The 12,760-nt window shown below is 37.1% G+C and overlaps 1 protein-coding gene across 1 annotated transcript in view; it reads right to left on the bottom strand.

The window, feature by feature from the left end:
• The window catches only part of ADGRB3 (adhesion G protein-coupled receptor B3), a gene marked incomplete at both ends in the record, with an annotated part of 540,315 nt that overhangs the window by 42,392 nt on the left and 485,163 nt on the right, over window positions 1-12,760 (bottom strand). The window contains 3 exons of the mRNA XM_083351264.1: window positions 168-266; window positions 4,131-4,216; window positions 10,158-10,224. Of these exons, the coding sequence (XP_083207390.1) occupies window positions 168-266; window positions 4,131-4,216; window positions 10,158-10,224 (252 nt within the window). The remainder of the gene's footprint in view (window positions 1-167; window positions 267-4,130; window positions 4,217-10,157; window positions 10,225-12,760) is intronic.

Here is a 12,760-nt window from a genome sequence, read left to right as displayed (position 1 = left end):
ATCCAGTTGAATTAAAAGGTGCGGTTGCCATTTTTCCTTTTACTTTTTTAAACAATTAATTATGTTCAATATTAGCAGTTTTAATCTTTCATCACTGTAGCATTTTTTTTTGTTCACATGCACTGCATAAGATTTGTAACAAGAAGATGTAAATGATTAGGACTAACATGGCATTACTGGCGGTGGTGGCTGACAAAGCTGTTGTTGAAACTACTCCACACTTGGCACATTTGAGCGTCAAACCGCTATGAGGCTCACTCATCTGACTGCAAACAAACAGAACACCCACAAAAAAGAACAAAATATTGAAATTTTTGGTCACTGCTGAAATTTAGCTTTTAAAATATGATGTCATGCAAGGAAAAAAAATAGCAAGTTGACTTATTCAGGATGAAACACTCTGATTTTAAGCCTATATAAAAATCATACATTAAAAAAAAAATACACGTCAAAAACATGTTAATTCTATGGGAGAGGGAGAGGCTTCATTTTATCCAAGGTCTAATTCTTCCATTTGATAATTTTTGAAGCCTGTCCTGTCCCAATATTCATAGATAAATGTCTGTTGATCACACTGAAGGAAACAAACATGTGGTAGGTTAAGACAAACAACAAAATGGCCCCTCTAATCAGACCACTCAGAAGAATAAGGATTTGCTCTTAATAGAGTAACAGAGCAGATTGATAAGGCAAAAATACAGTACACACGTTTCCACTGAAATTGGAAAATGCCCATGAATTAGTACAGTTCTGTCAATCTATTATGGGAAAGTATGAATCAGCTTCCCCTCTTAGGTTCCACTGAATTTAAGTTAATGCTGGTCTGAACAGAGTTTGAAATGAATGGAATTTAATGAAAGTGTTAATTCAGGCTAGAAATTTAATAAAACACAGTACACAGGCATTAAGATTAACATATATTTATACAGATACTGATACATATCTTATATCACAACACCCAGTAGCTGGTTCTGTCTATTTTCACTATTTTTATGACAAATTCATTAACTGGCTATTTTCATTTTTCCATTCATCTTAATTTATTTCTATGACAGAAGATTCTTTTTAATCAGCTAAAGTAGCTATTATTATATACTGAAGAGAAAAGAGGAACGTTAAAAAAAATCTTCAATTGACTTGTAAAATATTGCATTCCCAACACCTTTATTTATAGTAATTTATAGTTTTATTTTAAAGCCGTAGGATGACATTATATTAAAAAAATTCTTCTAAAGCAGAAGGTGCAGGGTTTTTTGTAACAATGCATCGCTTATTTCTAGAACAAATCATACAAATAGAGAGCACACAAATAAAATGGAAAATATTAAGATTTTCATTTGTTTGATACAAATAAACATGACATGGAAAATGAGAATCTTATACTGTGGTAATTTTTATTTTCAGGTCTGTTTTTGTTCAAAGGTACATAAAGGCACATATAAGAGAAAAAGAGTAAAAATAAAAATTGTTCTGTATGAGGAACATGATGATATAGACTAGACATTCTTGCACTGTGATATGTTGAAAAATGATAATGTTAATGTTGATAATTTCAGTAACTTTGATATTTATTTTTATTTTATTTTAATTCCATTTAATATCCCGCCCTTCTCCAAAGACTCAGGGCGGCTTACAAGCTTAGCAGTAGCCTTTATTCTATGTATATGCCTGCTTATTAGGGCTTTCACACACACCCCAAGCGGCGTTATTACAAAGTCAGCTTAATTGCCCCCAACAATCTGGGTCCTCATTTTACCTACCTCGGAAGGATGGAAGGCTGAGTCAACCTTGAGCCTGGTGGGATGCGAACCTGCACTAATTGCAGGCAGCTGGTGTTACTTAAGGAGGCATTAGCCCACTGCTCCACCAAGGCTCCACTAATTCATAGTTCTCAACTTACAAGTGAATGAAAACTATCTGTATACAAATTATGTTTTCTTACAAAAATTTTCTGTGTGATTCACAACTTAAAAATGTACACAAAATAACTGTGTGTGTGTGTGTGTGTGTGTGTGTGTGTGTGTGCCCCTTAATGAATATAACAAATTGCACATTACAAAGAAAAAAATGCAAACAAAAACTAGATGCAAAAAGCAAAATATATTTATCCAGAATTTTTGGAATGTTTGCGAAATTTTCAAACTCATGTACAAGTTTCAGAACAAATTTATGGCTGGGAAAATAAAAATGGGAGTGGAACTGAAGTGAACAGTTGTGCCCATCCTTACTGATATAGAGAATACTGCTTGCTACAGGAGCATTGATCAAGTGATGTATGAAAGCCCAAGATGGTATTGGTTGCTAGCTTCAGGAATGTTTCGAAGCTTAACAGTTTATCAATTTGATGAGAAAAAAGCTCTAGAAACCTCTAGAGAAGCCTTCTTTAGGAGTTGAAAAATAGAACATGTAAGAATAATATAGAAATGTATTCCAGCATCACCACTGCCCTGTTCTCTTTCCTGTGCTGATGGCAAAATTCTGAAAATTCTAATCAAAACTCTTTTTATTTAACATTAATGTGGACAGTATGTAGTGAGAAGCAGAGAATCCAGGCATTCTTTTCCATAATCTTCTTTAAAATTTATTTGTATTCCACCTTTATTATTTTTACAAATAACTCAAGACAGCGAACATATCCAAAACACCTTCCTCCTGCTATTATCCCCACAACAACCCTGTGAGGTGGGCTGGTCTGAGAGAGGGCCACAGGCCCAAAGTCACCCAGATGGCTTTTATGGCTAAGGTGAGACTTGAACTCAAGAGTCTCCTGCTTTCTAGTCTGGTGCTTTAACCACTAGGTCAAACCAGACACTTTCCTACTTTGTAATTTTAAATCCTATATCCAGTGCTTTCCACTTTGACATTAGGATTGTGTGTGAGTGTGAGTTTGTGTGTGTATATGTGTGTGTGTGTGTGTACTTGCTTATGGAGAATAGATCTGACGTCTATTCAAATTCATCACACCTGAGCTCAAACCAAATAGAGCAATGCATTCTCCTTAATAGGAAAGGAAGGCTGCAATAACTTTCTTGCGAGAAAGCTTTTGAGTAAATATGCCACCCCGCCTTAAAAAAAAAAGCATTTTAGGTGGAAATATTTCTTTTTTTTTTGCACAGAAAGCCAGACTTGGTATATCAACCACATCTTCTACTGCTTTGTATGTGAAGAAACGCCTTGGCTTAAATTCATAAATTCTGAGATTGGTAAATGCAAGTGGGAGAATCATTTTTCATGACCTCTTTTTGCCCTTGCAGCTTTCTGTCTATTTTAGAACAACAATAATAAAGGAATGGGAGGGAAAAAGCAAATGGACAAAATTTCCTCAGTCTCATCTCCTGTGAACGAAAATCTCTGAAAAACCCAGACTCGTTCTGTCATGTAAGTGCTACTTTAAGAGCACAGAATTCTAGCGACGTGAGAAAAGAAGAATGAAACGAGTACGTGCAGAAATGATATGAATCAAATCATCTTTTCTCCATTTCTCTGAGAACAAACACTAACACTGGAACTAGGACCAGCTCTGATGACATTACCTAGTTTGGGTAGTGAAACATCTGCAAGAAAACAACCAAGCTCAGAGAGCACCAAAAACCCCTAAGAATAAATATAAGTTTTTATATTCATATAACAGACTTTCAAACCCAAATTTCACCTGCACATTGGAGAGCCAATAACTGCAGAAAACAAGAGACAGTAAGCTTGCTTATTCAGTAGTATGTCTAATTCACACAATCACACAAATGGCCCAGTTCTCTCAGTTTTTTATCTGAGAGAGCTTCTGGCATTTTTAAAAGTGGAAATTTTTTTTTTACTAATCAAAATTATAGAATTCTAAATACTCAACTTATACAAAGCCCAGGAAAATTTCAAAGCAGGGACATGCATGGTTATTCACCCTCTTTTTTTGTAACTTAATACAACTGTACTTGTGTTTTATTATTTTTCTGTTGCTCAGTCACATTTCCTCAGGAAAAATAAGTTAACTGCAATTTCGAGATGAATAGAACTGGAAATTAAATTAAGAGAAAAAAAGTTCAAAGTGAAATTAAATAAAAATACATGTGGTGAATCTAACAATAAATAGACAAAATTTAGTAATAAATCATTGATATATCCCAACTTTTGCTTACCCTGCTCTGTGTTTGAGTTTTTTATCTAGGATTCCATCTCTTGAAACTAGTTTATTAAACACAAGGATGCCAATCACCATGTTGACCTGTTAAATATGAAATAAACAAATAAAAAGGTAACAGCTGCCCCTTTAATGACACTGAATGAAACACGAACTTTAATACATTTGGTATAAATTTAAAGAACCGGGATCAACAATTTGTATCCTATATCTCAACATGTGTGACTCCTACAAAGCAAAGAGATGCAAGGATCTGCATTCTGGAGAGAACTAGATATTCCAGAAAGATGCCATGCCTTGTAAATCAGCAAATCAGTGTGATCCTTGCCAATGGTATCCAAGATAGACATGGATACGTATAGTTCTCACACTCCAATTTGTATTTGGTATAAATGAGAACATACATACTATACACACATATACAGAAATAAAACTGTAAGACATTGAGCACTATAGAATTCTGCTTATCTATTTTGCACTGTTAGGTTCAGATTGGACAATGAACTATAATTATAATATAATCTTATGCGAACAGGATAAGGAAGGATCACAGTTCCCATGTTTTGTATGCAAAATGGAAAATAGTCAGTTTTGGATTTCTCCAGATTCTAAGAACAAAGGGGGAAAAATCTCTAATAACATTATAATTCTACTGGGAAGACAATTTTTGAATATGATTAAATTCATTAAATATGTAAATTTATGCACATGCAAAGATTACCTGCAAAGTGAATCCTGTTTAACTCTGATTTTCTTTTATTTAGACAAATATAGAATTACACTGTTAACTGACATTTATCTACTTAGAAAGAGTTTAGAGCATAAATGGAAAATCATAGATCCCAGGGTTTCAAGTGGCTTTGTTTTGCATGCCCTTGAAACCTCTCTCACTGCAAAAGTGAAAATCTGCTGGCATAATTTCCTGTGATTTAAGGCAAGAAATACATAGAAATTGTAGGCTATGCTCTAAAATAAGCTTAATATACTTTAAAGAATGCATGCATGTCTCTGAACAAAGGAAAAACAATACATTCTGGTTCCATATATGTATCTGACATGATTCTGCCTATTTGGCTCATCAAGTCACCCACCAACCAATTCTATGTGTCAGTTGCTTGCCTTAATCTAAAGGAATTATAAGGGGAAAATGGAACATTCTTACAATAATTAATTAGGTTGAGGTAAAGCAGAGTTTAATTTAATTTAATTTAATTTATTAATATTTCTATACCGCCCTTCTCAGGGTGGTGTACAGGGCAAGAATAAAACACAGAGATTTACAAAAAATAAAAGATAATTAAATACATGCCCGATTAAAAATACAGTTAATACATGGTAAAAACCCCAATAAAAATAGTAAAAAGACCCCACCAATCCCACCTCAGGCCAGGCCGGCTTGCTCGAACAAGTATGTTTTCAGATCGCGGCGAAAGGAGCGAAGATCGGGCGCCGTCCGGAGCTCAACCGGTAACTGGTTCCATAACTCCGGGGCGCCCACAGAGAAGGATCTCCCCCTGGGGGCCACCAGTCGACATTCTCTGACCGGTGGCACCCTGAGGAGGCCCTCTCTGTGGGAACACACAGGGCAGAGGGAAGTAGACGCCAGCAGCAGGTGTTCCCTAAGGTACTCCGGACCCCTGCCATGTAGGGCTTTAAACACCATTACTAGCACCTTGAATCTCACCCGGAAGACAACTGGTAACCAATGCAGCTCACGGAGCAGAGGTGTGACATGGGAGTATCGGGAGACTCCCAACACAACTCTCGCGGCTGCATTCTGTACCAGCTGGAGCCTCCGGGTGGTCCTCAAGGGAAGCCCCATGTAGAGAGCGTTGCAGTAGTCTAGACGAGAGGTCACGAGCGCATAAGTGACTGTGCATAAATCATCCCGGCTTAGATAGGGCCGCAACTGGCGCACCAGGCGAACCTGGGCGAAAGCCCCCCTAGTCACAGCCACCATGTGATCTTCCAAGGTGAGCCATGAATCTAGGAGGACTCCCAAGTTGCGAGCCCTATCTACGGGGGGTAATAATTCACCCCCCATAGAAAGAGATGGAATATCCGAATAGACCCGGGATGAAGGTATGCAAAGCCACTCAGTCTTGTCGGGGTTGAGTTGAAGTCTGTTCCTCCCCATCCAGACCCGAACCGCCTCCAGGCAACGGGACATCACGTTGAGGGCATCACTGGGGTGGTTTGGGGTCGAAAGAAAAAGCTGGGTATCATCAGCATACTGATGATACCCAACTCCAAAGCCACGAATGATCTCACCCAGCGGTTTCATGTAGATGTTGAACAGGAGAGGCGAGAGGACCGACCCCTGAGGAACTCCACAAACGAGAGACCTCACGGTCGACCTTTGCCCTCCTGTCAACACCGACTGCGAGCGTCCCTGGAGATAGGAGGAGAACCACTGTAAGACCGTGCCTCCCACTCCCAATCCCCTGAGACCTTGGATGAGATCTTTAGCCAAGATCTCATCCAATCTATTTTGAAGCTAATGGTGATTTGTTGGAAGAACCCTGGCTAATTGAGATGTATATTGCATTTAAGCTGCAAGCTTGCTTATCAAGGAGTTCAGAAATCTAGGTTTCATTTTTAAACCAATATAGTTTATTGAGTTACTGAGGGGTTTTTGTTTTGTTTTGTGATCATAGATCAACAATTCTCATGAATCCTCCTCTGAGTTATATTAAGTTATTCTTCCAAAGATATATTGTTCATGAAAACTTTCCAATATATTTTAGCACATTCAAACATCACAATCAAACTGTTTTGGGCTGACCATTAAATTTAATACGTTGCAGCTAAATCCCAACAGGATCTTATCTCATAAAGATTTCATTAATTCCACTGGGATACATAAAGATCTAAATAATTCAGAAATCTAAAATGTTTGAAAAATCATGGGTGGTCATAAAATTTGAACAGTGTTATGAGCCAGTTGCATGACTGAGATGCTGACACTTCTCACATCTTGCTACATTACACTTTTATACACAGGAGACTGTGTCAGTGACAAAAGTAACACTCTTATTTAAGAGTGTGATAATTTTACTTTGGTTTTACACTAAGAGTCTAACCATTTGCTTTGTGTGTATAAACTTCTATACAATTGTAAAAGGAAGAAAATTATTTTTTTAAAAAAATTACTATCTATTGAAAATAATCTAATCACCACAATAAATGTACAATCATTGGATATCTTAATAACACCATGTAGGAATTAAAACATTAATATAGTCTCAACTGGGATGTTTAAAATGAAGACATGGAGAACTTCTCCCACAGGTTGAAAAGAGAGAGAAAGATAACACAATTATAAGAGTATCCTGTGTACCCCCTCCTCCTTCCAATATTTTAGGTGGTTCCAATCCTCTACTCAGTTCCCACTCTTCCAATAAATAAGGTAAAATTAAAGATAGTGGTTTAAATACCAGATAAGATGGTAGAGAACAGATGTGGAGAAATGTGGTTTTACTTTGGATATGTCCACTTTGGTTTTAGCACACCTACTTTCCCCTTGGCCCAGCACAGGCAACCTCTCATACACGACACAAGATCCAGTCCCAAAGAATGCATAATCTTATGGAACTAGAACTTACCACTAATTTTAGAGGCAACTATGACTCTCAGTGACAATGGGAAGGGAATGGTCCTAATTTTGGAGTTCCTTTGATATCTGTTTGGCCATTTTCAGAACAATAAACTTTATCATGTTAAATTAAGATATCTTGACTGTAGCTTTAATATTCTAAGAAGTATACACATCTCTATCGAATCTAGACATTAAATTAACACGTGCTAGCAGACGGTGTGAAAAAAAGAAGAAAGGGCAATGGGACACAACTACAAGAATAGAAGAGTATGATTGTGTCTATGTGTATCTGTATGTACATGTATGTGTGTGTTTGCATGTACCGTATATGCATACACAGCTACAAATGTGCTACTTGTACATTTATACGCTCAATAGTCTGAACAGGCTTGCCCCAGTTTAAAAATAACACTTGTAATCAGAGTACACTGAGCTGATGCCATTCATGCCACCTAGATAATTTTTATTTGCTTCTTTATAGGTATACTTTGTTTTCTCCCAAAATATGCTACAAAGTGTATAGCCTAAGATTTTATAAATGAATGAAAAAATATATATAGGTAATTTTGAAAAAAGGGCATATATTATTTTCTCTTATTGACATTATTCAAATGTTTGAGACAGTCAGGTAGATACTTTAAGTATGGATCCATTATAAAGCGATTATATACTGTACATATATACACATAGTTGTCTCTGTGTGTGTATTTCAGGACCAATTCAATTCCAAGAACTAGCAAAAATGGAAGGCAAATCTGTATTTCAAACATTCAGGTGACTGATACATATGCTGTGTATGGAAAGTTGTGTGTGTACGTGTGTATATGTGCACACACACAAGGAGAAGTTCTATTAAACAAACAGGTGAAGACTGGAAGCTTTTAAAATTAAATATCTTCTCACTTGGCTTAATATTACAAACAGAGGGTGAAAGGAGGCATTAAAAGATGATCTCATATGATTTTTCTTGGTGTTACCCTACACTGCCTGATCTTTATACTAAAGCAAATGAACCCCATTTGGCATGGCAAGTTCTTACTTTAGGTTCAAGTTGGGCTGCAAATCTAAGCTCCTCTCCTAGAGAGAAAGCCCCATTAAATCCAGTGAGAGGACGTCTGGCTAAATATGTTTGAGATGATCTCGCCAAGCTAAAATTCTCCTTTTGTTACCAGCTGAACATACCTAACTGGCACCCAAAGTGATAATAGTTGGGCATCTCATAATAAAGGCTGGCTGAAGAGGCCTCTACTATTCCTCCTTTCCTGCATCTCTGCCAAGAGAAGATATAACCTGAACATGGATGAGAGATGTCAAGGAAGCTGCATCTTTAGCTGGAGCCACTGATGGAATGTCAGCAGTTCTATTTTATCAGCTAGATAAATTTAAACCCTGAAATGACTGTGGCCTAAGGCATCCTCAGAAAAATTACTCACCATTTTGCTCTGTGCTCTTGGAGATTTTAGCACATGAAAACTAGGTGATTATCCTGGGATAACTGTTACCTTTTCGCAAACTGCTATTTGTGCTCAGACTGCCCTTTGCTCAGGAATGGCTGAAATGCGTTCTGTGCATTGGATTGCTTCATAATAAGCCTCTTATTTAGAATTGTATATCCTCTAACACAACAGTGGGAAGCAAATCACTATTGTTTGAATAAATTGACCTTTGGTCTCCATTCCATATGGAATGGGCAAACCTTGTTTATTTGATTGAAACTGGAAGACAAGAATAGTACCAGGCTGCACAAACATACCAGCAACCAGTCTACACAAACAAGGAAAGCCCATCCGCAGGATGCAGGCAGCACACAAAACCATGCCCTCTCCGGTCCATGGAAAAACCTCTGTCCACGTATCCGATCCCTGGTGACCAAAAGGTTGGGGACCTCTGGTTCATTATGAAGTTTATGTCACAAACAAAATAAAGCAGAAGATTTTTCACTGATTAAAAGAGCAAGGTTCCAATTGAAAAGAGGCTAGTTCAGACTTCATCTCTCTTATTCCCATGATGAGAGAGGATTATGGGATTTGAAGTCTAATAGTTTTGTAGGGCACCTGACAGAGAAAAGACGTTCTGAAAGGTATGGACAGAAATTTATTAAGGTGGGAATGTTTGTTTTTGTAATTAAAGTATTTGGTATAAACACAAGGTAGTTTCATAATACAAGAAATAATTTCTGCTTGTATTCTAATATTCTAATATTTTTTTCTAGGTTTTAATCTCACACGGAAAAAAATAGTACACAATCCTCTTCCACAAATAAAACTGCACACATATTAAATATATAAAAAACCGCAAACATTATAAAGTGTGTAACAAATTTATACAGTACAGTTGATGTAAATAAAAAAAAATAATTCTCATCTGTTTTTCTTTTTTCTAACTACGCATCTACCTATGACTAGTGAAAATGCCAACAATACTTACCAGGACAACAGCAGCTGCAGGTCCAACAAAGGCATAGAGAAGTCCACCTTCAAGAGATAGCCAGCAACTGGAAATATTAAAAAATAACTAATATAAATTAATAAGGTGTAGCATCTGTGTGTTTATCCATTGCAAAGCTTCACTGATTCCTTCTCTGCTGGATTTCAAGGTCCTTTCATCAAATATAGCAAGTATCATGTACTACAGTTGCAGGCCAGCCCATCTTGAAACAGTAATTTTTTTAAAAAATAATAATAATCTATTTTCACCACTCTTTTTAGAAATACAGAATATACAGTATTCCATTTATAAGAGAGACTTACACTGTAGCAGATGATAAGACGTGGCACAGAAGACAAAGCTTGCTGAACTGTATATGACCTTAGTCAATCTCTGCTTCATAGTATACTTGTTCCAGAATCATGTTTAACACTTTTAAAACTGGCTAAAGCAGCAGTTTTTTATTTATTCAGTCTTGAAAAAATGCAATTCCCTTACAACTTCAGTCACTTTTGAGATCAGCTTGATTTTGGGTGGTCTTGTGAATATATCCATGCAATTTCATTGCCAGTAACACAGAAGTAATTTGCCACTGCCTTCTTCCAGGATGTCTTTTCAACTTTTCACCTTTCTTGGTGGGCTCCTTTCCAAGTACTAACCAGTTCTGAGTTCAGGTTCAGCTGAGCCAGGCTAAATGCTGCCATCTAGTTCAGCCCACACAACCACAGAACTGACATTGTTACAAAATACTGTCTGCCACCTTTTAAGGAATCTGGGGCATTGTTTTATTTTATGTGGAATAATTATATTTGAAGAAAAAATAACCTGCTTGTCATGAGTTTGCATTCTCTGCCTTTTTAAAAAAATTGCCCTTATTTTTTATTAAACAGCATTACAGTTTGAAGAAAATATTGGTTATCTTTAAAGAAGCTTTTATAAGGATAGCATGGGCAGGTTTTTAAAAACAGCCTTTAAAATTCCAATTCCAGTTCTAATCCTCCATATATTAAAAATATATTTTAAGGGTTTCAACCAACGAAGGCTTTAAAGCAGTGTTTCTCAACTTTGGCAACTCTAAGATGTATGGACTTCAACTCCCAGAATTCCCAGCATGGCTGGCTGGGGAATTCTGGGACCTGAAGTCCACACATCTTAGAGTTACCAAAGTTGAGAAACACTGAATAGAACAACCACAAGGAAAAAGTAGGCCGCACGAACTGATTTTGTTCCCTCTGTTTTACCCTACAACCCCTTCCAATCTGAACAAGGACTGTATTGCTGGGAAACTGAGAGATCTAGTTCCAGTGCAAGATTCATTCACCTGATTTTGGATAATTTCCCACCTCTTACTGCAGTACATTTGGAGGAGAGAACAATACTGAGGCCAAAAACAAAGGAAGAGAAAGATCAATTGTGTTTCATTTTTTAAAAAAAAACCCACAAACCCCCAAACAAACAAGCAAACAAAACTCCCCAAGGGAAACAACCTTTAATGCATTTGGTAAAGTTAACAGTGCAAACCTATCCGTGTTTACTCAGAAAGCCCACTGCATTCACTCAGCTGATATCCCAGAAAGGTATATCTGAAATATATGGCTGTAGCCTTGAATTTATTCCGTATAAATATTTAAATAGCTCTTTGATGATAATTTACAATTCAGAACACTTCCTAACTTAAGACACCAAGGCATTAAATTAAAGTTATTAATGTGATGAAATCAGGCTAGTGAGTTCCACAGAAGTGCATGTACAACTCTTCACAAAATAAGGAGCTGTTAATCCCTTTAAACTGAATTGCCTTTAGGGAGATACTGCATCTCCCCCACACTTTAGGAACTGACATTCTTTCATTTAACGGTTGCAAGTGTGGTGAGAAACAAGTCGTTTTTCATCTCTGGCAGGAGTGGATGAACTAAAATGCTAAGGTCACTGACCTACCAACCTACATCTTCAATCTATCTATCTATCTATCTATCTATCTATCTATCTATCTATCTATCTATCTATCTATCATCTATCTATCTATCTATCTCAGGGGTGTCAAACATCATGTCACGTGGCATGTCACGACGTATAGTGACTTTTTTCCCCATTGCCAGAACTGGGGTGGGTGTGGCTTTCGCATGATGCATCTGGCCCGTGGGCCAGCAGTTTGACACTCCTGATCTATATCCATCCTTCCTTCTGTTCCAACAAGTCAACCTACTCTGCTTGGTATCCAATATAAAGATAAGTATAAAACATAATCTCTAATATACCCCTCATTTCCCCACAAAATCACCCCAGACAAACCCAGTGTGAAAAATGTCATGAAGGCATAACCCAGGCTGTCTGTCCAGCCACTATCCAATTGCAGTGCATATAAGCACCTGTTTTAAAAGAAGTCTACTCATTGCCTTCTGGAGTGCTAGGCCTATATATAGTTCCCAGCCTAATTTCAAAATAATTTTAGCAGAAGTCAGTTCCAGCCTCTGATAGAAATTGTTCCTCCCTTCTCTGTAAGTTGATCCTTTGAAGAAAGGCAGAGAAAGCTGTCAGAAAGACAGTTAAATAAAGTTGTTATGATCCTACTTCTTGCTTTAACACTACCCACTCACCTAACA

Source organism: Vipera ursinii, assembly GCF_947247035.1.
Source record: "Vipera ursinii genome assembly, chromosome: 1".
NCBI classification, from domain to species: Eukaryota; Metazoa; Chordata; class Lepidosauria; order Squamata; family Viperidae; genus Vipera; species Vipera ursinii.
Note: the sequence above shows the minus strand (reverse complement) of the source record. Positions and strands in the feature narration are given on the sequence as shown.